Source organism: Salvia splendens, chromosome 13 (genome assembly GCF_004379255.2).
Source record: "Salvia splendens isolate huo1 chromosome 13, SspV2, whole genome shotgun sequence".
In the NCBI taxonomy this organism is placed as follows: Eukaryota; Viridiplantae; Streptophyta; class Magnoliopsida; order Lamiales; family Lamiaceae; genus Salvia; species Salvia splendens.
Genome location: NC_056044.1, coordinates 33175263 through 33199292, shown reverse-complemented (window position 1 = coordinate 33199292; position 24030 = coordinate 33175263). Strand labels below are relative to the sequence as shown.

The following is a 24030-nucleotide window of genomic DNA, read 5'->3' as shown; positions in this document are numbered from 1 at the left end:
TCTCTTTCTAACAAAAAACACCACACAAACAAATAATTCACATAATAAGAAACTATCTACACACCTCTAGAATTTAATTTATCTACGACTTCCGACGCATTTGAACTAATTAAAATTTATTTATTTTTTTTTTTAAATTCGGGGCGTTACAACGTAGCTCAACTGGTTCCAGGCAAACTCATAGAAGCTGAGGCTCACCCCTGGTGGGAGATAGAAATAATCATGAGATAGGTCATGAAAACTGGATGGAAATGAATTAACTGTAAATTCCCATAGTAAGCTGCAAAATAGGACAATATAGTTGTCCAATTAAACTGAAAGGATCTGAGCATCAAGGACAGTGGTTCAAACATGTCATCGCCTAAGATGATCAACCGTGAAAATTTATAAACGTAGGCGATTGCAATGAAGGAAACATTGATCATGCTTCAAAGGCATCTTGATATGGAATAACAAAATCACATCAATGATTTCATAGGTTCATTAAGGCAACGCACTGAAATGAACTATTCAGAAAAATCAGCTAGGGCAAGCTCGTTAGGGAAAGGTGCAATATGCTTGCCTTAACTTCGAGCTGCAGAAAAATTCCGAGACTAGGAATAATACATGTACTGGGATCGAGGTCGAAAAATTTCACCTTTGTAGGTGCGGTGGGTGCGGTTTGGCTCAGGGAAAAGAAAAGATCCCCGACGTTTCTCTCCTTAGCATTCTTGTGTATTTTTCTTTATTTTCATCGTCAAAATTTGTAAAACTCGATTTAAATTGGAAATTCTAAATATCGTGTTTTGCTTACTCAAGAATATAAACGAATGCTCTTTCATTCATTTTCTTTAAATTTCTAGTCTGTAATTCGTACTTTCCGAGAAATTAGATCGCGGTTATTACACGGTGGTAAATCAACTCAAACGCAATGGTGAAAATCTAACCGATGCCGGGTCGTAGAAAAGATTCTACGATCATTAACCGAGGATTTTGAGAACGTGGTGTGTGCAATTGAAGAATCAAAAAATCTAGAGGAGATGACCGTTGATGATTTAGCTGGATCCCTGGAGGCACATGAACAAAGAAAGAAAAAGAAGAAACAAGAATCACTCAATGAGGCGTTGCAAGCCAAGGCGACAATCAATGAAGAAGCCATGTATGTGCAACACGATCACCAAGTAAGAGGAAACTTTGGAGGTCGCGATGTTGGTTATGGAAGAGGCTATGAGAAAGAGAACAACCACGATGAAAGACGGCAACCAAATCAAGCTCAAAATTGGCATGGTGGAGGAAGAGGTCGTGGTGGAAGAGGTGACCGAGGTCGTGGAAGAGGCGGCCGTTCATACCGTCCCAACGTTGATTGTTACATTTGCGGCAAACATGGACACTATGCAAGAGATTGTAGATCTCCGAGACAAGAAGAAGAGAACATGAATCTCGTGGCTGAAGAGGAGGAAAAAGAAGATGGCGTCCTTATGATGGCATATGATGACACCATTCCTGATATTGATGCAGACACGGTGTGGTATCTTGACACCGGTGCCAGCAATCACATGTGTGGGCGCAAATATCTGTTCACGGAGATGGAAGAAATTAAAGAAGGGCATGTATCATTTGGTGATGCCTCAAAGATCGAAGTAAAAGGCCGAGGTAAAATCAATTTCTTGCATAATGGTGAAGAAAGTACTATTGAAAATGTGTATTATGTGCCGAATATGAAAAGCAATATTCTGAGCATGGGACAATTAATGGAGAAGGGCTACTCAGTATTCATGAAAGATCAAGTGATGCAATTGAAGGATAAAAGAGGCTACTTAATTGCACGTGTTGAAATGGCCAAGAATTGAATGTACAAACTCAATTTGGGAAATGTTCAAGAAAAATGTTTGAAAATAGACATGACAAACCAAGCCTCACTATGGCACTTACGGCTTGGGCACTTGAACCAAGACGGCATCAGAAAACTTGCAAAAAATGGTATGGTCCATGGGCTACCTGATATAAATTACTCGAGATCATTCTGTGAAGGATGTGTACTCGGAAAACAAGCAAGAAGCTCGTTTCCTAAGAAGGCGGAATATCATGCGAAGAATATTCTCGAGATGATACATACAGACATATGTGGACCAATCACACCCGAGTCATTTGGAGGAAAGAGGTATTTCATCACTTTTATCGACGACTGCACAAGGAAGACATGGGTGTACTTTCTTAAAGAGAAATCCGAAGCACTCGAATCTTTCAAGAAGTACAAGATGATGGTTGAAAAGAGAACGGGCTACAATATTAAGGCGTTGCGGTCAGATAGAGGTGGTGAATACATATCAACCGCCTTCACCAAATTCTGTGAAGAACAAGGAATAAAAAGATATCTAACAGCGCCCTACTCGCCTCAACAAAATGGTGTAGCAGAAAGGAAGAATCGAACCATCAAAATTGTGATTTCATCTTCTTCCAGCTCTGTAAAATTCAGCCATGGCTCATGTTGATAATTCAAAGTCCAATCATCCGGAGCAGCGACCCTATCTTCGGATCGATCCCCCGAAATTCGACGGAGACGACCCATGGGGATGGACTTTCAAGGTTGACACGTATTTCGACTATTACCGGATGTCGGAAGAGCATCGTCTACACTTCGTCGGACTACTCTTCGAGCAGCCGGCGCTGGGTTGGTTCATTTACCGAAAAAAACACAATTTGCTGAAATCATGGCCTGATTTCGTGAAAGAGAGGTTTGATCCAACATATCATGACAATCATTTTGGGAAACTCTGTAAGCTGCAACAACGCAACACGGTGATGGAATATCAGAACGAATTCGAGAGGCTTTTGGTCAAGATTAAGGGTCCATCGCTATCGGAGAATCACCTCGTCTCCATATGTGAATCGGGCTTGAAAGATCCTATTCGGTGGGAAGTTCACTTGCGAAGTCCATCACCCTTGTGAGATATGTTTGTGCTTGCTCGCGAATTCAAGAAGATGTACGATGAAGGCTTCAAGTAAGAGAGGTGTGTTTTGGTTGTTTTATAGTTTTAGGTTTTGTTTTAGTTATTTTGTTTTGAGTTGAATTTTATGGGGATTGAATTTCTTTGCAATTGTTTCCTGATAAACTCATGTTTTGATAGGTTCAATTGATCATGTGGAGTTTACTCATTTAAATCTGTAGTTTTTGACCAATTATATGACTTTTGGGAGTTGAATGAGTTTGTTTAGAATGCTCTAAGAATATAAGTGAAATGGGCAAGAAAACGGGCATTGAATGAGATCCAGGGAATCTCATTCGAACCGAGTGAGCGTGGTCTAACATTACCAGTTTGTGATGCAATAATAGCATTTGTCATATTTTAATTAAATACTCCTTCCATAAACGAGTCACATTCCTTTTTGGGATATCCCACTATAAGTGAGTCATTTCTCTTTTTAGCAAAAAATAATCTCTCTCACTTTATTCTCTACCTTCTTTTCTCTCTCTCGTACTTTACTCTCTACTCTCTTTAAATATCAATTCCTTAAATCCTGTGCTCAAAAGAAGTGTTTCGCTTTGGGACGGAGGGAGTACTAACTTACAGTCATATTAGTCCACATTAAAGTTTAACAGAAGTTGCTAGTATTGTTAGAAACACACCACACATTTAAACCATCATCAAGTTCTGAACAAATACTTCTGTTTAAGAGAGAAACAAATATCAGAGTTAAATTTTTGTCCAAAGTCGTAGACATAAGATTAGAATCTAACAATTTTGAACATTGAAATATTTGATTTTTTTTAGCATCTGTTCAGATTGCAAGCAAGGGTTGCTTAATCACACATTAGAGACAATATGTATAATTTTATAAACAAAAGTAGCCTAATTTAGAAATACAACATTGCATAGTTTAAGATGCATTATTGCAAAGCATCATACACACAACATGCTAGTGTTCCAAATGAAACACTTGTAAAGCCCAATGTTTGTCTTGAATCACCTTCTTCTTCTTGTTGCTTTTGCTCTATTTCTTCTCTTCATCTTACTATTACTATATCCAACGCCAAAAAAGAATTCCACTAACCATTTTGGCCTTGCGCTTCGTATAATCATGTAACCAACTCCAATTCCAACCACAAATCCACATCCATACCCTAACACCACACTTCGCCAACCAAATCCATCTATAAATCCTGACTCATCATCATCATCTTCTAGAGGAAATACTGGTTTTCCATCAGTTGTTTCACACTGCTTTGCCAACGGAACTCCACACAATCCCGAGTTTCCTATGTATGAATCATTCTGAAACGTAGAAAACTGCTTAGATTGTGGTATTGGCCCCACAAGATTATTCATTGATAGGTTTAATTTCGAAAGAAACGTCAACCCTGTCAGATCACTTGGAATTTTTCCACTCAATCTGTTCCATGACAAATCCAATGACTCAAGAATACTTATATTCCCAAGAGACACAGGAATCTCTCCCGTGAGAGTATTGCGGGACAAATTCAAGTATCTCAGAGAATTAAGATTGCCTATGGAAACCGGAATATTCCCAGAGAATTCGTTGGAAGAAAAATCGATCGTTGTAAGCGTATCCAGCAATCTCTGCAATTCCTGATCCAAACCTTTCAAAGTGATATCTAAGCCTAAATATGTTTGGAGCCTATCCTTCTCAACGCGTGTCAGATTATCCTTAGCATCTATCATACCTTCAAAATTCTTGAAATATCTATCAGGTAAAGAGCCAACAAATGCATTTCTTGATATATCCAAGACTTGCAACTTTGGAAACGGATGCTCGGTCTTTGAAGCCTCCAACATAGTACCATTCAACTTGTTAGACCTCAAGATGAGGACGCGAAGTTGAGGGAATGTTTCCATCCAGAAGGGAAATGCACCTCGTATTTCATTATCACCAAAATCAATGCTTTCCAGGCGTTGGCAGTTGAGTAGGGAATGTGTTATTCCTTCCAACTTATTGCCATACAGAATAAGGGCCTGAAGACTGCAACCTTTTGCAAATGTGGATTGAAGGGCTGTGATTTGGTTTCCACCCAAATTAAGAGCCAACAATGAACTATTGAAGTTTCCCAAGCACTTTGGAATCTGTCCTTCCAAATGATTGTCTGCTAAATGGAGGAGTGTTAGTAATCTCAAGTCACAAATGGATGATGGAATCTCTCCAATTAGTTTGTTATGAGGGAGTACTAAATAATCCAGCTCTGACATATTCCCAATGGCGGAAGGTATTGGACCTGAAAATTGATTTTGAACAGAGATCAAGAATGACATATTGACATATGAGAGAGAGAGAGAGAGAGAGTATGATACCATTTAAATTGTTGTTGTGAAGCCATAACTCCGTGAGGTGTTTCAGGTTTCCAATTTCTTTTGGAATAGTACCTACTCGTACAAATTTTGAAAAGGACAATCATAACATCCAATGAGTTAATAAATACAGTACGACTTTGTATCCAATAATATATAAAGAGACATGAAATATGAAGTTATGACACTAATATATGTATGTTTATGTAAAACATGTACACTATGTATTACTTCCTCCCACCATAAGAGTCATATTTTGTCATTTCGGTTCGTCCCACAATAAGAGTCTTATTTAACTTTGATAGAAATCCATGGGTTCCATCCTAAAACCAATTGGTGATAGGAGGAGTGACCCATGTGATTTATATTCTAGTTTCAGTTTTATCTTAACACCGATGTTAGATAGTTATATGTTTTTTTTAGTTTCAATTACCAACACCCTCCCTCAAACCCTTCAAGGTGAACCTTGGAGGGGATGGACTTTTTCTAATAGTTGGACGATTGGCGTTTGTATTTTTGGAAAAAATGTAACATTCTCTTTAACTTTTTTATTCCTACTTTATTCACCATCCATTTAAGATACTATTCTTAAACCTTGTGCTGAAAAGTGTCTCTATTAATAAGGAATGGAGGGAGTATCATATTATGGGAAAATGTGACATCAATTAGCGGTCAAATGTGGGACATCAATCGAGAGTATAGAACTCTACAAAATTTTGTTCAATCCCGTTGACATGACAATTATCTATATGTGCAGTAAAACATGTTACACAATGCATGCTCACATAAGCTAAAATGAGAAAGCAAATGTATAAAGCTAAAGATAGTTCATATTGTGCACGTAGCAATGAAAGAAAATTTCATACCGGTCAATTCATTATTGTAAAGCTTCAAGTAGGAAAGGGAAGTCATGTTCCCAATTTCCTTTGGTATGGATCCATTGATAAGAAAGTTTTCTTTCAATTGGAGTTCCCATAAATTAATAAGACGACCCAGCTCTTTTGGTATTGGACCTGCATGAATTTTAAATCTTGAAATATAAGAACCAAAAAAGAAAATGATCCTTTACAATGAACTATTTTTATTTAAAATTAGTTTTGTGATGATTACAGCAGAGGAGAATGCTTGGGAGTCATACCACTTAAAGCATTGTTGCCAAGGTATATGCCAACCATGTTTGTCAAGTTCCCAAGTTCTCTTGGCACCGAACCACTAATATTGTTGCAACACATGCTCAAGCGCTCGAAATTAGTAAGACCACCAATCTCTTTTGGAATTTCACCTGTAGAGTTATGATAGAAATCATAAACTTAGCTCAAATTAACCGTCAACAAGTGATTTGCTCATACCAATTAGATTATTATCTTCAAGGCCTATTCTGCGAAGGGATGTCATGTTTCCAATATCTCTTGATAATGATCCACTCAATTCATTCGATGCAAAGTCAAAATACTCCAAGGAAGTCATGCCGTAAATAGTTGCAGGTATAGGGCCTGAAAACTTATTCAAACCCATGCCCAAACCTTGTAACTTTGTAAGATGACCAATCTCTTCTGGAATATTACCTGCCAATTTGTAAAATTGCCGGAAATTAAAACGCAATCATATACATATAACTGCCCGAGTATAAATATAATTTGAAAAAGAAAACAAAAATTAGATGTAGAATATAATTAGACTAGCTAAATTTTTAACTAGCTAAAATTGCCGGAAATTAAAATGCAATCATGTATATTGTCCGACTATAGATATAATTTGAAAAACAAAAAAACGCAATCATGTATATTGTCTTAACATTTTAGTTATCTAATTTCAATAGTAAAATAAGAGCATGAGACAAAATCTTACCGCTGAACTTGTTGGTACTAAGGTCCAACAATTGAAGCAATGTCAAGTTGGCAATTTCCCTTGGCACGTGTCCGGTAAAGTTGTTGATGCTCAAATCCAAACCTGCTAAATTAGTAAGAACACCGATCTCTTTTGGAATATTACCTGCGAGTAAATTACACCAAATAAATATCCAATTATATACTATGAGTTTGTGCATATGTAATATGGAAGTCTTGATATCATGGAGATAAGATCTTACCACTTAAATTGTTGGAACCCAAATATAACTCTTGAAGCAATGTCAAGTTCCCAATTGGAGTTGGCACAATTCCACTGAAATTGTTGCTGACCAAAGAAACATACTCAAGTTGTGAACACTGCTCCAAACTTGACGGTATTTCCCCAAACAACTTGTTGTAAGAAATATGAAGTCTCTTGAGCTTATGAAGATTGTGTTTGCACATATCAATTGGTAGGCTACTTGACAAACTATTATTCCTCAATTTCAAAACTTCTAAACTTGACATGTTGAAAATAGATGAAGGAATAGGACCACCAAAAGAGTTCTCGCTCAAATCTAAAGAAACAAGAAAAGAAAGATTCCCGATTTCAGGTGGGATGGTTCCGACAAGGCCCATGGAAGATATATTCAACTGAGTCACCCTGTGATAGCGAGAATCACATGTAACTCCGATCCAACTACAGATATTGCTTCCAGAGCTCCAATTTTTGGTCAATATGCTATAGGGATCCAAAGAGATTCGAGATTTGAAAGCAACAAGGGATGAAAGATCAACGTTGAAATCTGAGTTGGCTGAGCTATAGACAATCAACCATTGAAGTAGTAAGAATGATGCTATAAGGAGGCAGAGATGGATAGATCTATCCATTAGGCTTGATTTTTAAAGTAGTAATGAATGGAGGTACAAAATATTTAAGCTACCTATATATGTATACACTAGCATGTGTGTTCTTTTTCTATGGAGGTAGCCTTGATTTACTTTTGAGAAAAAAATAGTAGTTAATTATTTATCTTAAAATAAATGAAATAGCCTTTTCATAGCGTCCACATGCTTAATCCTTCTCCTTCAATCCTAGCCCTCCGTATTTTCATCAAACGGCCGAGAGGGCTGAGACTTAGTCATAATATGGTATGTGGATATTGTCTCACCGCAATGCAACCATATGTATATCTAAATCAATTGGGATATAAAATTTAATCAACTATTAAAATTAAACAAGCCAACAATGTGAAAGTGGGAATAAGATTCAAACTTTAGTACCACAATCCTAGTCATGACTTGTGAGGACATTGCCGAAGGCTTGGTGAAGTCTTCCCCCTTGTGGAGCTATTATTCATGGATTATGACATGAGAAAGTGATGGGACTTTATGAAAGGAAATGGACTAGAATTAGATTAATATGGATTAAATAATTATAGTTGGGCTCAATTATATTAGTCCATAAGCCCAATAATCATGGAACCCTAGTGACTCTTTATCTATATAATGGTTATTTATTCTCCATTGTGGGTTATGAGAAACAACGTAATATTAAAGAGAAAATACGTAAAGCTTGTAGAGAGAATTCCTAGCTTTCTTCTATGGAGCAATTGTACCGGGATAGTTCCTGCATCAGATTGGATTGCACGTGGACCTCGATAGTAGTGGATTCAACTTGCAGGATTCAATCGTAGAAGAAAACAACACAACAAGTAAGATTTAGTTCTGTTGTGTATTACGTGCTCAACTTACAATATGATTATGAATCTAGACCTGTTATTCTTGTATGCTATTTCCGCTGCGCTCATTAGATGAATTCAAGAATACCTAACACTTTAATATTTGTTGATAAATTGTTTATTAATGGGAAAAAAATTATTAACGAAGTAATAAAGAAGAGAGGAAAAAAGTGATTGAGTGTGCTAATTAGATGTTAGTTATGATTTTTGCCAAAAAAATGTGATCTATTTCGAGACTAAGAGAATACTCCTCTGTTCCATATTAATTGAGTCATTTTTATATTTTGGGAAGTTTTCAAAATAGTTGACGCATTTTTATTTTTGGCAAAAAGTAACTCTCTATTTAAATTCTCTCTTACTTTATTCCCCAAGAATTATTGTTGGCATTTACAAATTAAATAAAAATCTAAGCTTGGCATACATATTTTCTATAAATGCAAAAGTAAATAAACTATTAAATTAATTTCGAATTTTGTGTCATTTTTAAAATTAATAAAATCAATAACAATCGCAGCCTCATTTTAGAATAAATTTGGCGCAATAAGATTGGAAGGTATGAATCCTAAATTCGACAAAAATTTATTCTAAAACGAATTTACTTACCGTTTAACTGGAAAACGATACTCCATCAATACATCACCATCACCGTTGACATGTAATTAATGAATGACAGCTCCTTTTGTGAAGACTCATTACACATTCAATACAATGCAACCATATGTATAGTACTCCTAATAGTCATGAGGACATTAATGCCGAAGACTTGGTAAGTCTTCCCACTCATGTGGCTATCATTCATTAATTTCTCTTGCCAGAAAATTGTGGAAAAAATTAAATAGTCCTCAATAATAGAGAAATATAGACATATTTTGACTTAGGGGGGACAACTAAGTCTTCTTAAAAATGAGAAGACAACTTTAATTCATTGGTATTTTGTTGTTTGTTTTACACATTTATTAGTTTCCATAATCAGTTTCAAAAAATTCCATTATAGTTAGTTCAATAAACACTTTATACATTTCATTTCTTCCTAATTCTATATCTCTTCTGTGATATAAGTGTCTTGAATTCACAAATTTCTAGCGTTTTTAGTTTATAATGGGCTTACAATCAGGCCTCTAATATATTGAACTCATTTTTTGAGGAAATTAGTTCGAGTCCAATAGGCCAAAAGAAAATGAGTTTGTGTGTTTCTTTTTTATGTGAAGGGGAGAGGGTTTTAGCAAATGGGGAATTACAATTGTTTGAAAATGAAATGTACAATTTCAATTTTATGCGCGTAATCAATTAATGAGGATAAAGAAAGAGTCTTCTAAAAAAATCTATAATATCATAAAGAGAATAGTACTTACTATGATGATGAAAATTAGCTGATGAAATTCTATCAATTTAGTTTTAGTCATGAATTTATGTTAATTTCTCCCGCGTAAAGTAGTGAAAAATGACTGTTATTTATATACTTTTATCTATATAAACATAATAATATCTGTCTGCTATATGAAAAAATATTTTTTATACTTAAGGTTTCATTAATGATTGATAGCTGCATATATCTGTTATACATATCATATCTTAAAGGAAGACTTTTGTAAGTCAAGTAGCCAATGGCAAAAAACAACATTTATTGTGGAAAATGTTTAATCAAGTGACAATACATATAAAATATAGATAAAGTTTTCTATAAATTAAATGGCCGTGGCCATGGCTTACATGTGGGGTAAGGGACTAAGGGCAACTATATAGACACCTACATGACATATTTTACTTTAGTTTTGAAATGTCATTAAGAAACCTCTTCACTTGGACTTCAGTTAATTCCTCTTATTCCCAATGAGGTTTTGTCGTAGATGGTTCTCGAAGATGGAATCGATCGAAATGGTTTTAACTACGGTTGGGGTTCGACGATGCACATCCGAACTCCACATTAGTATAATATTGTCCACTTTGGTCAAAAGTTGATACGATCATATCCACGATCATATCCGTATTATTTAGTTCCCTATTTGATTCACCATATCTTTCCAATTTATATTTAGATATTTGTTTCTTATTCAATAAGTTAGGCTAGTCTTATAAATAGGGGATATTGTATTCTTCTATTTCAATCAAGAAATATGAAATTATCTTTTTAGCTTTTATCGTATTTTATCTTTTTGCAATCATAAATCTTGGTTTGATCGACCGGCAAAGCTCCAGCGACTGTCTTTTATCGTGTTAAGGGAACTTCACCCTTAACAAAAGCCCTCACAGATTTGCACTTGGAACGGTTTGAACCCCAACAACTACGTTGCCTCTCTTTCGGCTTGTGCTCAAGTAAGATTGGAGAAAAATGTCAATAGCTTGTGGAATAATGGTATAATATCATTAAAAAAATCTTAATATATAATTCAAACAATGTTGACACCCAAATATGAAAGGACATGGAGTATCATGATACACAAAACATTAATATTGGATATAAGTAAAACAATAGCCTTATGCTCACTACTGTCTTCTAGCCTGATTCCCCACAACTCTTCTTCGTCTATCTCTTTTCTTCCGGCACTGGCAACACTCAAATATCTTCTCAAAAACATCATCAACTTTCTCAAAGTATTTATACCTGAAACTACGGCAGAATAAAAGCAGCCACGAAAACATTCCTATGCTCACAACATATCCAGCAGCAGCAAACACATAATCCCACTTTATCTCCCTATCAGATTCCGCTTCCACATACGGCGTTGACGGTTTTCCTTCAGCCCTCTCACATTCTTTCGTCATTGGAAATCCACGCAATCCTGCATTTCCCGCATATGACTCGTTATCAAATGTGGAAAGTTGGCCAACCTGTGGTATTTGTCCCTCAAGACTATTTATTGAAACGTTTAACTTTGCAAGAAATGTCAACTTCGCCAATTCCCTTGGAATTTTCCCATCCAATATGTTTGAAGACAAGTCCAAAGACTCGAGCAAACTCATACTTCCTAGAGATGGCGGTATATGTCCACTGAGGGTATTGTGAGACAAATTCAAGTATCTAAGAGAGTTAAGATTCCCTATAGAAGGTGGAATGCTCCCAGAGAATCTGTTGGAGGATAAGTCGAGGGTTGTGAAGGTATCTAGCAGTCGCTCCAATAACTGAACCACTCCTTTCAATGTGAGCTTCAACTCTAAATAAAATAGATATCTTTTTGCTTCATCATCAGTCTGGTTTTCTTTTGCATCAATCATACCTCGAAAGTTGTTGATATATCTATCAGGTAAAATGCCAACAAATGCATTATGTGATATATCCAATACTTGCAACTTTGGAAATGACCGCTCTGTGTTTGAGTATGAAGCCGCCAACGACATTGCACCATTGAACTTATTTGACCTCAGGACGAGGACGCGAAGTTGAGGGAGTGTTTCCATCCAAAAGGGAAACACATCTCGTATTTCATTATCACCAATGTCAATCCCCAGAAAGTCTTTGCAGTTGACTAGGGTGTGGGGTAGTATTCCTTCCAATTTGTTTCCATTTAGATTGATTGACTGAAGAGTGCAACCTTTTGTGAATGTAGATGGAATGGGGCCAGTAAGTTTATTTGCATTCAAATGGAGAATAACCAGTGAGGTGCTTAAGTTTCCCAGACAATCTGGAATTGGTCCTCTCAAACTATTGTATGATAGTAGGAGGACTTGGAGGGATCTCAAGTTGCAAATAGATGGTGGAATCTCTCCATTTATGTTGTTGGAAGAGAGTTCTAAACTAAGCAGACTTGATTGATTCACAAAGGCGGCGGATGGTATCGAACCTGAAATTTTATTTTGTGCATGTTAAGTTACAATTTTTTATATGGAAACAACATATATGATCTGTCGTTGTCATAAAATAATGCATCACAGTAATATATAGATAGCGAAAATTGATAATACCTGTGCACGTTATTGTAATATAAAAGAGGTAGCACTCTGTAGTACTCGATCTGTCCTTAAAAAATTCTTCTTTCTCGTTAGAGAGAAAAATAGAAAGAAAAAAATGATAGAAAGAAATAAATAAGTGGTGAATAAAAATATTTTGAAGGAGCATGTTAGTGGACAATTGGTAAAGTCCATGAAGATAGAAAATAAAAGTGATTGGAGTTTAAGTTGAGAATAGATTCCACCTCATTGGAGAGAGAAAAGTGTTACATCATAATTCATGGGATTGGCTAAAATGAAAACACTTCATATTTTTAAGGAACAAAGAGAATATAGCTAGTGATGTGGAGTATAGAGTAATAGAAAACTATAGATACCCAAATAAATATGAAAATAAATCCCCCTACACGAAATATTTTGTGTAATAGTATTATTAGGTTATTACAAGAAGATGCCTGATCTGTTGCTAATTCTCTTAAGTTGCTAACTCTGCTAACTCATCAACGCAGTGTATTAAAAATATCAGCACTGTGACATTAAAATGTCAACACAAATTTGTGTTGACACTTTTAATATACTGCGTTGATTTAACATAGTTAAAAACTTAAGAAAGTTAGCAATATAACACAATTTTATGGAAATTATATAACTTTGTAAAAACCAGAACTACGTGAAACTTATTGTGTAAGTGTGTAATAATTTAAAAATTGCTATTATTTTTACATTTTTACCTATATGTGATGCAATTTTCTTTTGCAATATCAAAAGGTTAAGAATGATACTATATATAAAATGTATTAGCATGAAAGATGAATAAATCTACGTGAGTTATCTACTAAACTTGATTACGTACTCACCCTTTTTGTTTCAATTATAGTAGTACATATTATAATTAATATATTTTTGAAATGGGTAGATTTATTTTAAAGGCATTAATAAAAGAGCAAAATGAGATATTTAATGAAGTGAATGGTTATATTACCAATTTCTTTTGGCAACGATCCACGAAGTCGGTTGTATCCGATGTCCAACCACCTTAAATTATTGAGAAGAAAAACTTCTTCTGGAATATTACCTGTGAAAGTATAACTTATCCCCACATAAATGGTGTAAACATGCATTTGTTGAGAAGATGAATAGATATAAACAAATGATTCACATCTCCTGTTTGATAGTTGATATACAGTACATAAGATTAATCGCGTTACTAAATGTTAAAACACTTAAAAATTTATTATATCTCATTGAGATGTGACAAGTATTTGTTCGATCAGTAAAATATGTTACACAATGCTATAATATATGTTTTGTAACTTTAAGCATCTATATGGTGTATGCATGTAGTGATGAAAGAGAAAATACAATACCGCTAAATTCATTATTGTCTAGCTCCAAGGTGGTAAGAGATGTAATGTTCCCAATTTCATTTGGTAATGGCCCTGAGAACTGGTTGAAACTTAAAGGCAAAATTCTTAATTTTGTGAGATAACTGATTTCTTTTGGAATATTACCTGCCAATTGATAAAGGAACATGAATTAAAAAAAAGTAATCACATGTATATACAATATTTCTACAAGTATAGGTATAATATGAAAAGAAAATAAGTGTATATTACTCCTTCCGTTCTCAAAGAGTATGAACAATGGGTTTTGCATGGATTTTAACAAATAAGGGGAAAAGTAAGACATAGAAAGAAAAAGGGTAGTGGGAAAAATTTTAGTGAAGAATAGGGTTCACATTATTGTAATTATATAATTTAATGATAATGGTATAAGTTGTAAATGAAATGATGTGGAGAGGTAATATATTGTTTGACTTAGGGCTGGGGAAAAATACCGAAATACCGAAATACCGAAATACCGGCCTTATCGTACCGAAAAAATATCAAAAATACCGAATTTTTGGTATACCGTGACTTTCGGTGCGGTATGATACCTTACCGAAATTTTTCGGTAAGGTAACGGTATGGATTTTCAAATACCGCGGTATACCGCTGCATACCGAAATTCGGTATATACCGTAAATTAAGGTATATACCGTAAACTAAGGTATATACCACAAAAATATAAACACAATTATATATAAAATATATTTTATATATTTTGAAATTATAAAGTCTATTGTGAAATATAAATATAATTACGAATAAATTATATTTAATTTATTTTTAAAATTATAAAATATAAATAATATTCTAAAAACTCTAATTTTCTATTTTAATTGATGTTGAAAGTCAGGTATACCGAACTTCGGTATGGTATACCGAAAATGAGGTACGGTATTGGTATGGAAATTCGTCATACCGAAAATAAGGTATACCGAAGTTCGGTATAGCGAAAACTTTGGTAAGGTAAAGGTATGATTTTTTCGCATACCGTATTTACGGTAAGGTATACGGTATGGTGGTTTCGGTAAGGTATACCGTACCTACCCACCCCTAGTTTGACTTTTCTAAAAGTAAAAAGTTCATACCTTTCAAGAAGAGGCGAAAAAAGAAATATTCATATTATTTAGGGACGGATTGAATAGACCAAATGTACTCCCCTCACATCATTGTTTTATAAACCTGACTGGATCGGCCGCCAATCGTTTCATATATGATTATATTTATGGAGTAAGATAATATATAACTCTTCCAACATGACGCATATATGATCGTATTTATGCATACGATTCTAAATTTAAGTTTGTAGATTTTTTATACTCATTTAAACACAATAATCACAATCATCGTCATTATTATAGTATACTACTCCATCCATCATATAAAAATAGAAACTTTTTCTTTTTTATCAGTTTCTATAAATAAAAACTCTCAATTCAAGAAAATTTCATTATCTCTAATAAGATGGGACTGTTTTTTAATAACAAACTTTTCTTTCTATCTTTACTCTTTTATTTTACTAATTTTGTATTAAAACTGGCCTCATCAAAAAGTTTCTACTTTTAGAAGATGGTGAGAGTATACAAATATATTCATATATGATTATTAAAGTAGATCCTAAATATAATAATTAATACCAATTTTTAACTATTAAATTTAGATAAGTGAAAATAATACCAAGTGAATTACTCCGTATTAGTTAAACCCAAATCAATCTCCAAAAAATCATCTCAAAACTTTAAATTCGTATATCTCTCCCAACTTAAATTATTTTGTTTACAAAAAGTATACTATCAAATTAAAGATAATTTTGTAAGTTTTCCACCAAGATCCTAATGACATATGTCCAAATGATTAAATTTGATAATTTGTGCTTAATTTCGTACTTTAGTAAACAATTTAATATAAAAATATCTAAAATAAATATATCAATATAATACTCATATATGTTAATATATCAATATAATTGTGTTGATATACTGGTGTAGTTGTCTTTTCTGCATTTATTAATAAGCATTTTGTAGTTGTGTTTTCTGCATTTATTAATAAGCATTTTCTACATTTGTTTTGAAAAATATACGTTTTAATATTTTGTAAAGAGCTTCAAAATCTATATGAGTCTTACAACATCAACTAAAGTCCAAACCTTTCTGTGAAAGAGCTAGATACATAATTATAAATCTCAAATGCAAAGATAGAAATAAAATACCTTCATCATTCCACGAGTCTTATTTGGTATGGACACGAGTTTTAAGAAATATAAAGAATAGTGAAATATGTGGTCAACTTTTTTATATTAATTTTATAATAGAATGTGAGTGAAGTGAATTAGTGGGATTTGAGACATATTTACCATTTATGGTAAAAGTGAAATTTGACTCTTATTATGGGACGGATCGAAATGAAAAATATGATTTTTATTGTGGGACGGAGAGAGTAATTATTATTGGCGGAAAAAACAATGAAATAACATCAAAAAGATAATTTCAATATGTAATAGTCCAAGATGAGATCTTACCACTTAAATTGTTGTTACTAAGGCCCAACCATTCAATCATTGTCATGTTCCCAATTTCTTTTGGAATATAACCTGTGAGTAAATTGTCAAATGATTTTTCAGCTATGGATGTACCAAACATCCACTCTAATAATAATTTAATTATTTGAAAAATAAGAGTAAATATATTCGCAACTGTTAAGCATATAGTAGAAATCAAAGAACCACATAAATCCCAAAAAAGTAGTAGGACAATTATTAAGATGATGGAGATAAGATCAACTTACCAATCAACTTATTTACACCAACGATAAATAATTGAAGTTTCATCAAGTTCCCGATTTCTTTAGGCACAAATCCACTAATACTGTTGTTGTATAAAGAAAAATACTCAAGTTGTGAACAGTGCTCCAAACTCGATGGTATTTCTCCATACAACTCGTTGTAAGATATATGAAGAAACTTGAGTCTATGCAGGTTGTGGATGCACATATCAAGAGGTAGACTACCAGACAAACTATTATATCTCAATTGCAAATATTCTAAAAATGACATGTTGAAAATAGATGGAGGAATTGGACCATAAAAAGAGTTCCCACTCAAATCTAAAGAAACAAGAAAAGAAAGGTTTCCGATTTCGGGTGGAATTTTTCCTACAAGATCCATGGATGTCAAATTCAACTGAGTCACCCTTTTATGGTGAGAATCACAAGTAACTCCGATCCAACTACAGATACTGCTCTCATTGTTCCAACTTTTGGTCAATATATCTTGGGGATCTAAAGATATTCGAGATTTGAAGGCAATAAGTGAAGAACGATCAGTGTTGATATCGGAGTTGGCTGAGCTATAATCAACCATGCATTGAAGAAATAAGAGTAATGTAATAAGGAGGTAGAGATGGGAAGATGTATGCATTAGGCTTGATTTTAAAAGTAGTAATTGGTGTTGGGCACACAAGATGTGAGCTACCAATATATATATAGTGATGAGAAAATAAGGAGTGATACTTGTTTGAATGAGGATACAGAGAAAAGTCGTCTAAATATTCCTATATTATCTTATACCAAATAGTGATGATTTTCCTTTGGGACTGTATAGTGTAGGAGTAGTCATCAGGCCAAATATGATTTACTTGTTTTATATGATTAAAAAATAACGATGTCACATTTCTGCAAACGAATTAGAGATAATGTTTGAAGCCAAATGTTTAAAATTCAAATCCATCGCCATACAAACTTTAAGAAATACTTGAATTTTCAGCAAGGGAGATGAATCCGTAGATATATCACAATTCAAGTCAAGTAACAATAAAATTTTGGTTGGAGGTCTAATCATGAGAAATGTATATTGTGGAAATTAAATGTTTGAATGTAAAGTTTTCTTGATATTAAATGGCCAACGTTTACAAATGGAGCACGGCATCACTATATACAATTTGACTTAAACAGGGGACTCATTTTTTTAGATAAATTCATTTTTTAGAATGTTTCATTCTAAAATATTTAAGAGTTTACTTTTTGAAAATCGTCTGACAAAATCAAATACTAGCTCCGTTATACTCCCTCCGTCCGTGAATAGAGTCTCGGTTTTTCATTTTAGTCCGTCCGTGAATAGGAGTCCCGGTTCACTTTTACCATAAATGTAACACCCCGACTTTTTCTACCTTTTATTTGAGCTCGAAAGAATGTCGATTTTCAAGTATAAGTTTTTTTTTATTTTTATCGTACAATCTTTGCACCTTTTCGAGGCTTGAAGGAGTTTGGACTTTCGAGGTCAATCAAGAAGAATTCTAATTATTTGTTTGAGTTGATTTATTAGAGAAACCTTTTCTTCATCAAATCAATTATTTTGGTTTGAGTCCCACATTTTTGAGAATCCCAAATCAGCATGGTCTTTCATGCGAGCCCAATTCCTTATTTTCTTTTCGAAGCCCAAGTTGTGGAGGAGACCAAGTCAGCAACCTTTTCCATCAATTTCATAGCCAAATTGCCCACTCCCTTTTTCGGTAGATATATAAGGAATAAATCAATTTTTAATTAGGAGCAAATCTCGGCCAATATCAACAACATTTTCTACTCACAATATCGATATATATTTTGCCCACAACTCCACGTCCCCATATCTTTCATTCAGTTTCGAAAAGAGGGGAAGAAAGGAGTTGCTCTGCGTTCCTTTTCGGATCAGCGATGGAGTCTCGCGGCGGCGAGATTTTGGGTGGAGCAGCAGCGGCGATGCGACGTCGACTGCACCGTGACAGCAGCGGCGAGGCGGTGGTGCCATGTTGAGAAGAAGGCTGCACAAGCTCCAACAACGGGCTGGACGGCGATGACTCCTACTCCGATCAGCAGCAACGCGCTGATGAAACTCTGAGGAGGGCAATGACGGCGGCTGTGTCGCAGCGAGGGGCTAGCAGATAAAAGAGAGAGGGCTCGAGGCGGAGCGCGATATAACGGATATGGGGATGACGATAGATAGATGGAGGAGTGACAGCGGCGGTGCGATTCTGATCGGGACAGCGATGGCATTGCTCGTCTGCTCGACGAATCCCGACCAGCAGCAGCAGCGACTGAGCGGCGGCTGGGGCCGAGACGGGCTGAATTTTGATAGACATCCACGACTTGTCTCGAGTCGACGCTGAAGCGGGCTGAAGAAGCTCCGACAGTGCAGCGGCGACTGGCTGCCGGCAAAAGACAGAGAGGTGGCGGCGGAGCAAATTGTGTGAGAGAAATCGCGAGACAAAGAGAAGAGAAGAGGGAAGAGGGGAGAGAGAGAAGTGAATTAAGGATTTTGTTTCGTACAGCAATTGCAATTTGGGGAAGAAGTGTGAAAGTGGGAGAAGGGAGTACGTATGTATTTGGGAGTGGGAACTTTTCCAAATTTTTTTGTTTACTCATTTCTTCTTTTATTTAAGTTTTGGGCCAAGTGAATTTTCTTTGGACTTGGACCCAATGGAATTTTAAGTATATTTTAGTGGTTGGGCCTTAGTTAATTATTTGATGGTTGATCCAACAATAGAAATAAATAGAAAGAGGAGAAGAAATGGGCTAGATCTAAATGGACCGATGGAAATAGAGGAGTTGCGCTCAGAAGTCAAACAAGTGTTTGGGTGGATTAAAGTGGGAAAGTGTGAAGATAATGATCGATGTCTCGGGCGGCCTAGAAAATAAATGAAAGAGAAGAGAAGTATGGAGTCAAAGAAGATTTCCCTGCGTACAAAATTGAAGTATAAGTAAGGAATTAAAATTCAGAAAATTAAACGAACGAGGTGGGCTTTCGAACTAATTATTTTCAAGAGCTTGCGATTTATTATATCCGGTTTGGGCATCTTTTTAAGTGATGAATTGCTTTCTAAGTGTGATTGCCAATTATTATTTCATTCCATGACGATGTGATATATGTGTTTAAGGTGTGAAAGTGATTGTCATATGTTGTGAATTGGTTGTGAAAGTGATAGCTTTTGAGTGATTGTGAATTGCTCGACTTTGTGAATGTGATATGATGATGCTCGACCTTGACAGAAAAATGATTTATGTTTTAAATATATTTTTGAGGAAAAATAAAGTTTGCAAGGGGTATGTCATGCCATGTTTTTGTTTTGGAGAAATGCATTGTTTAGCAAGGGAGTTGTCCCTACTATACCTATTGAAATCAAATTCGGGTCTGACTAGGGAGAGTGTCCCTACTCAGGCTAGTGTACACCAATGGGGATAGTGAGCCGTCTTTTGGGTCGGCCGGTCTAGTGATCGAGTTTGCGGCCACATTCTCATTTCACATTATGTTGTTGATGTTGATGATTGCTTAGTGGGGAGTGAGTCCCTACTATGAGTTTAATCGAATTCGGGTCTTAGCAAGGGTGCGTCCCTACTCGGACTAGTGTACACGATGAGGACCATGAGTCATCGAACGGGTTGGCCGGTTTTCGTGCTCGTGGAAAGTGGCCCATTTACACGGCACCTTAAAGAACAAATATGGCAGTTTCTTAAATAAATCAAGGAGAAATGGTTGTGTTTTGAAATGATGAGGAAAAAGGATTTGAGGATGAGTTGAAAGTTTGTGTAGGAGATATTTTTAGTGTCTCGGGCCTTTTCAAGTTAAAATCCCGAGGTCACTCAATGGTGGCATGATATAACTGTTTTTATAAAATTGTTTTGGCATTTGTCCATTGAGCGCATCAAGTACTCAGCCCTGTATTTTTTTTTAAATGTGCAGGTTGAGCGGTGACTAGCGCGGTGGGTGTTGAGCATAAAAGTGAAGAATGTCTATCAAATATCTAGAATATATTGTGTTTTCATACATAGCATTATTCTACTCTCGAAATGCTTCCGCTAAATATTGTTTCTTTTGAGTTTGTGTATTGTTGAGATATTTTCATTTGGAGTTGTTGATTATTGAAATGATACTCTGATTTTATTCGATTCCCCACGCCGCTGAGCACTTCGCGATCCCATGGTGACGCCCCCGAGAGGTTCGCGTGAAGCGGCCCACGCGGGGAATTCCCGCCGCCAAACCCTAGATGTGGCAGCGCAGAAACTCCCGTCGCCGTCGTCAACACAGCCAGATGCCGCGTCGTTTCATCTCGCCCTCGTTGCCAATTGGAGTATGGTGGATCGGGGTCGGGCCTCGGCGGCTCCCACTCCGTCGCAAGTCGCCCCGGCTGATCGGCGAGCCGATGCGCGGGGTTATCCCAGGCTGTATGTCGGCGGCCCCGAAAACCATCGCCGACTGCCCCATCTCGGTCCCACTGAGTCCCTCGAAAGTCCTCGCTGCTTGTGTAGCATGCATCCCACGGCACCTCCTCCGTGTGTGGTGGAAGATATGCGTTCCGAGTCATCGCCCCGTCAAACCGTAGATGCGGATCGTCGAGCCTATGCGCGGGGTTATCCCAGGCGGTATGGCGGCGCCCCCGAAAACCCTCGCTACCTCTGCCGAACCTATCCCACGGCAGCGGATCTGTCCTTGGACCCTCGCTACCTCCGCCGTACCTATTCCACGGCAGCGGATCTGTCCTTGGCGGCTGAATCGCGATCTTGGTTGAAGGGCCGACTAACCCTAGGATTTGTTGAGAAGCCACGAATGTGGCTGGAGATAGAATTGAGCGTTGCCTACGCATCTCGCCTCTCCACCTCTGCCAATCCTCGTAGGGCGGCTTAGGCTCGGGCCTAGGCGGCGGTTGCGCCGAGGCAGATCGCCTCTCCGAAGCGTCCAGGCGCGCTTCGAGGCGGGCTAACGACGCCAGGACGTGTTGGAACGCCAAGGCAGTGGAGTCCAGCGCACCACTCGATGCCGGAAACTGCTCCAGTCCGCGGATGATGCCGGCGGACGTCCCGACGATCGGCTCCGTGCAGCTCCCCACACGATTCGTCATCGTCAATCTGAGATCGGCAATGAAAAGTGAGTTCGACAATGAAAGCGCCAGTTGTTAAGGACGTACTCCTTAACCTCGCACGAATTCCTCTGTGAAGTCGCGGAAACCTTTGCCCGACGATCAACAACGATAAGAATTAGGGTTTTTGAGACGAAGAAAGTAAATTGCGTAAATGATCTTATTTCTTGAATGAAATAGAAGAATACAATATCTCCTATTTATAAGACTACTCTGACTTAGGGAATAAGAAATAAAGATACTAAGAATATATGGAAAGATATGCTAAATCAATGCTAAACTAAATAAGAGAGATTTGGGGATATTCCTGGAGATATTCACGTATCATATTCCCACTTGTTTCGAAATGTGGTCGAGTTGTGTTGTTTTCCCATTTCATACTTTTTTTTTTGTAACGGAGGATGTATAACTCTTCAATTTCGATTTTAGTGTCTTGAATTTACAATTTTTAGTGGTTTTTTTGAATTATGATGGGCTAATAATTGGGCCTCTGTAATATATCTCCACGGAATCAGTTCGAGCCCAATTCGCTAGCAAGAAAAGGATGAGAGGATCAAACTGAGCCCGTTGGCGGTGGATTATAATTTTTTATGTTGAGCCATGATTATAATTTATAACTACTCTTAGAAATTAATCTTATTCCGAATTTCTTTAATTTTATCAAACATGTAAAAGAATCTTAAAAATAAAAAAAGTTTCGCAAGAATTCGTATTCCTAGTTTTACTTAGATATTCTTTATTTATAATATTATTTAATATTTAACACAACAAAATAATTAATGTTAATTTTATTATTGCTAGTACTACTATTAATATAATTACTAGTATATTATCTATTAATAAATAATTAAAAAAATTATCTATAATCCAAAACCCTAATCTTCTTCACCCTTGCCGCTCTCCCTCATGGCAAGAGAAACTCATGCTGATAAAATCTTTAAGGTTGGAATTTGGCAACTACAGAGAAATTTAGTAAGTGGTAGGAATACACATAACTTCATCCAGCCCGATACTGTCAAGAAATTTAGGATGTTGGTTATGCCAACCAATTCTTTCTATGTTACTGTGGGCAATGGGTCGATATTCCTATGTAGATGAGTTTGCTGTTGATTTATTTGTGGTCCTGAATTGGTCTTAGGAGCTCCGTGGCTGAAGAGTTTGGGTGAAATTTACCTAAGCTATGACCTCCTCTGCGCCACCCAATTGCCGTCGCCGGTCACCAACCCCATGTACGGTTATTCCCTTTTAACATTTTGTGCTTTAATAGATCATAACATGTCACCATTTCATTATTTCATCATATTTCACATGACATCGTAAGAGGCGCTCCAACCGTTTGCCGAAATGTCTGACAAAGTCTGGTGTAGTCTAAGTGTTCGATATAAAGTCATATTACTTGCAAACCATCATGCTACAGTTCCATATGAAACACAAGAAAAGCACAATGTTGGTCTTCAATCACCTTCTTCTTCTTCTTTTTCCAACCCAGAAAAAGAAGTCCACTATACACCTTGGCCTTCCACTCCTTATAATCATGTAACCAATTCCAATTCCAACTACCAATCCTAACCAATATGAAAAACTAATCAAATCCTAACAATTATTGAAAAAACAAATCAAATCGTAACAACTTTATACCAATAAATCATAAATTACAGTTAAATAGCTTACTTTCACAGTAGAGTAAAAATGAATCTTACTTTTCTTGATATCTTCAAATACTATGAAGTAAGTAATCTACTAAAAATCATATCCTCAATAATCGTATTTTCCAATAATATTTTACTTTTCCTAACAGGCTCCCTATAAATCCACGAGAATGACAAAGATTACTCCATATTTTTCTAAACCCTAATCTTCTCCTTCATCAAAATTGTGATTTCATCTTCTTCCAGCTCTGTAAAATTCAGCCATGGCTCATGTTGATAATTCAAAGTCCACCCTATCTTTGGACCGATCCCCCGAAATTCGACGGAGACGACCCATGGGGATGGACTTTCAAGGTTGACACATATTTCGACTAT

At 36.2% G+C, this 24030-nt stretch overlaps 2 protein-coding genes across 5 annotated transcripts; both read right to left on the bottom strand.

Annotated features, from left to right (window-relative positions):
• Nucleotides 1–3792: 3792 nt before the first annotated feature.
• Nucleotides 3793–8084, bottom strand: LOC121761755 (LRR receptor-like serine/threonine-protein kinase GSO1). The gene is made up of 7 exons (XM_042157413.1): nt 7372–8084; nt 7131–7274; nt 6632–6847; nt 6421–6564; nt 6149–6295; nt 5286–5357; nt 3793–5209 (listed from the first exon to the last, which is right to left on the bottom strand). The coding sequence occupies exons 1-7, from the start codon at nt 8000–8002 to the stop codon at nt 3945–3947; spliced, it is 2619 nt and encodes an 872-aa protein (XP_042013347.1). The 5' UTR covers nt 8003–8084; the 3' UTR covers nt 3793–3944.
• A 3136-nt stretch (nt 8085–11220) lies between these two features.
• On the bottom strand, nt 11221–17599 carry LOC121761761 (receptor-like protein 36). Of its 4 annotated transcripts, none has more exons than XM_042157425.1 (6): nt 16908–17599; nt 16642–16713; nt 14106–14249; nt 13721–13813; nt 12754–12822; nt 11221–12632 (listed from the first exon to the last, which is right to left on the bottom strand). In XM_042157425.1, the coding sequence occupies exons 1-6, from the start codon at nt 17536–17538 to the stop codon at nt 11338–11340; spliced, it is 2304 nt and encodes a 767-aa protein (XP_042013359.1). In that variant the 5' UTR covers nt 17539–17599; the 3' UTR covers nt 11221–11337. The 4 variants fall into 4 exon arrangements, with proteins under 4 accessions (XP_042013359.1, XP_042013360.1, XP_042013362.1 ...); XM_042157426.1 differs by having other exon boundaries at nt 12754–12819; XM_042157428.1 differs by lacking the exon at nt 12754–12822 and having other exon boundaries at nt 13721–13801.
• Nucleotides 17600–24030: the final 6431 nt, after the last annotated feature.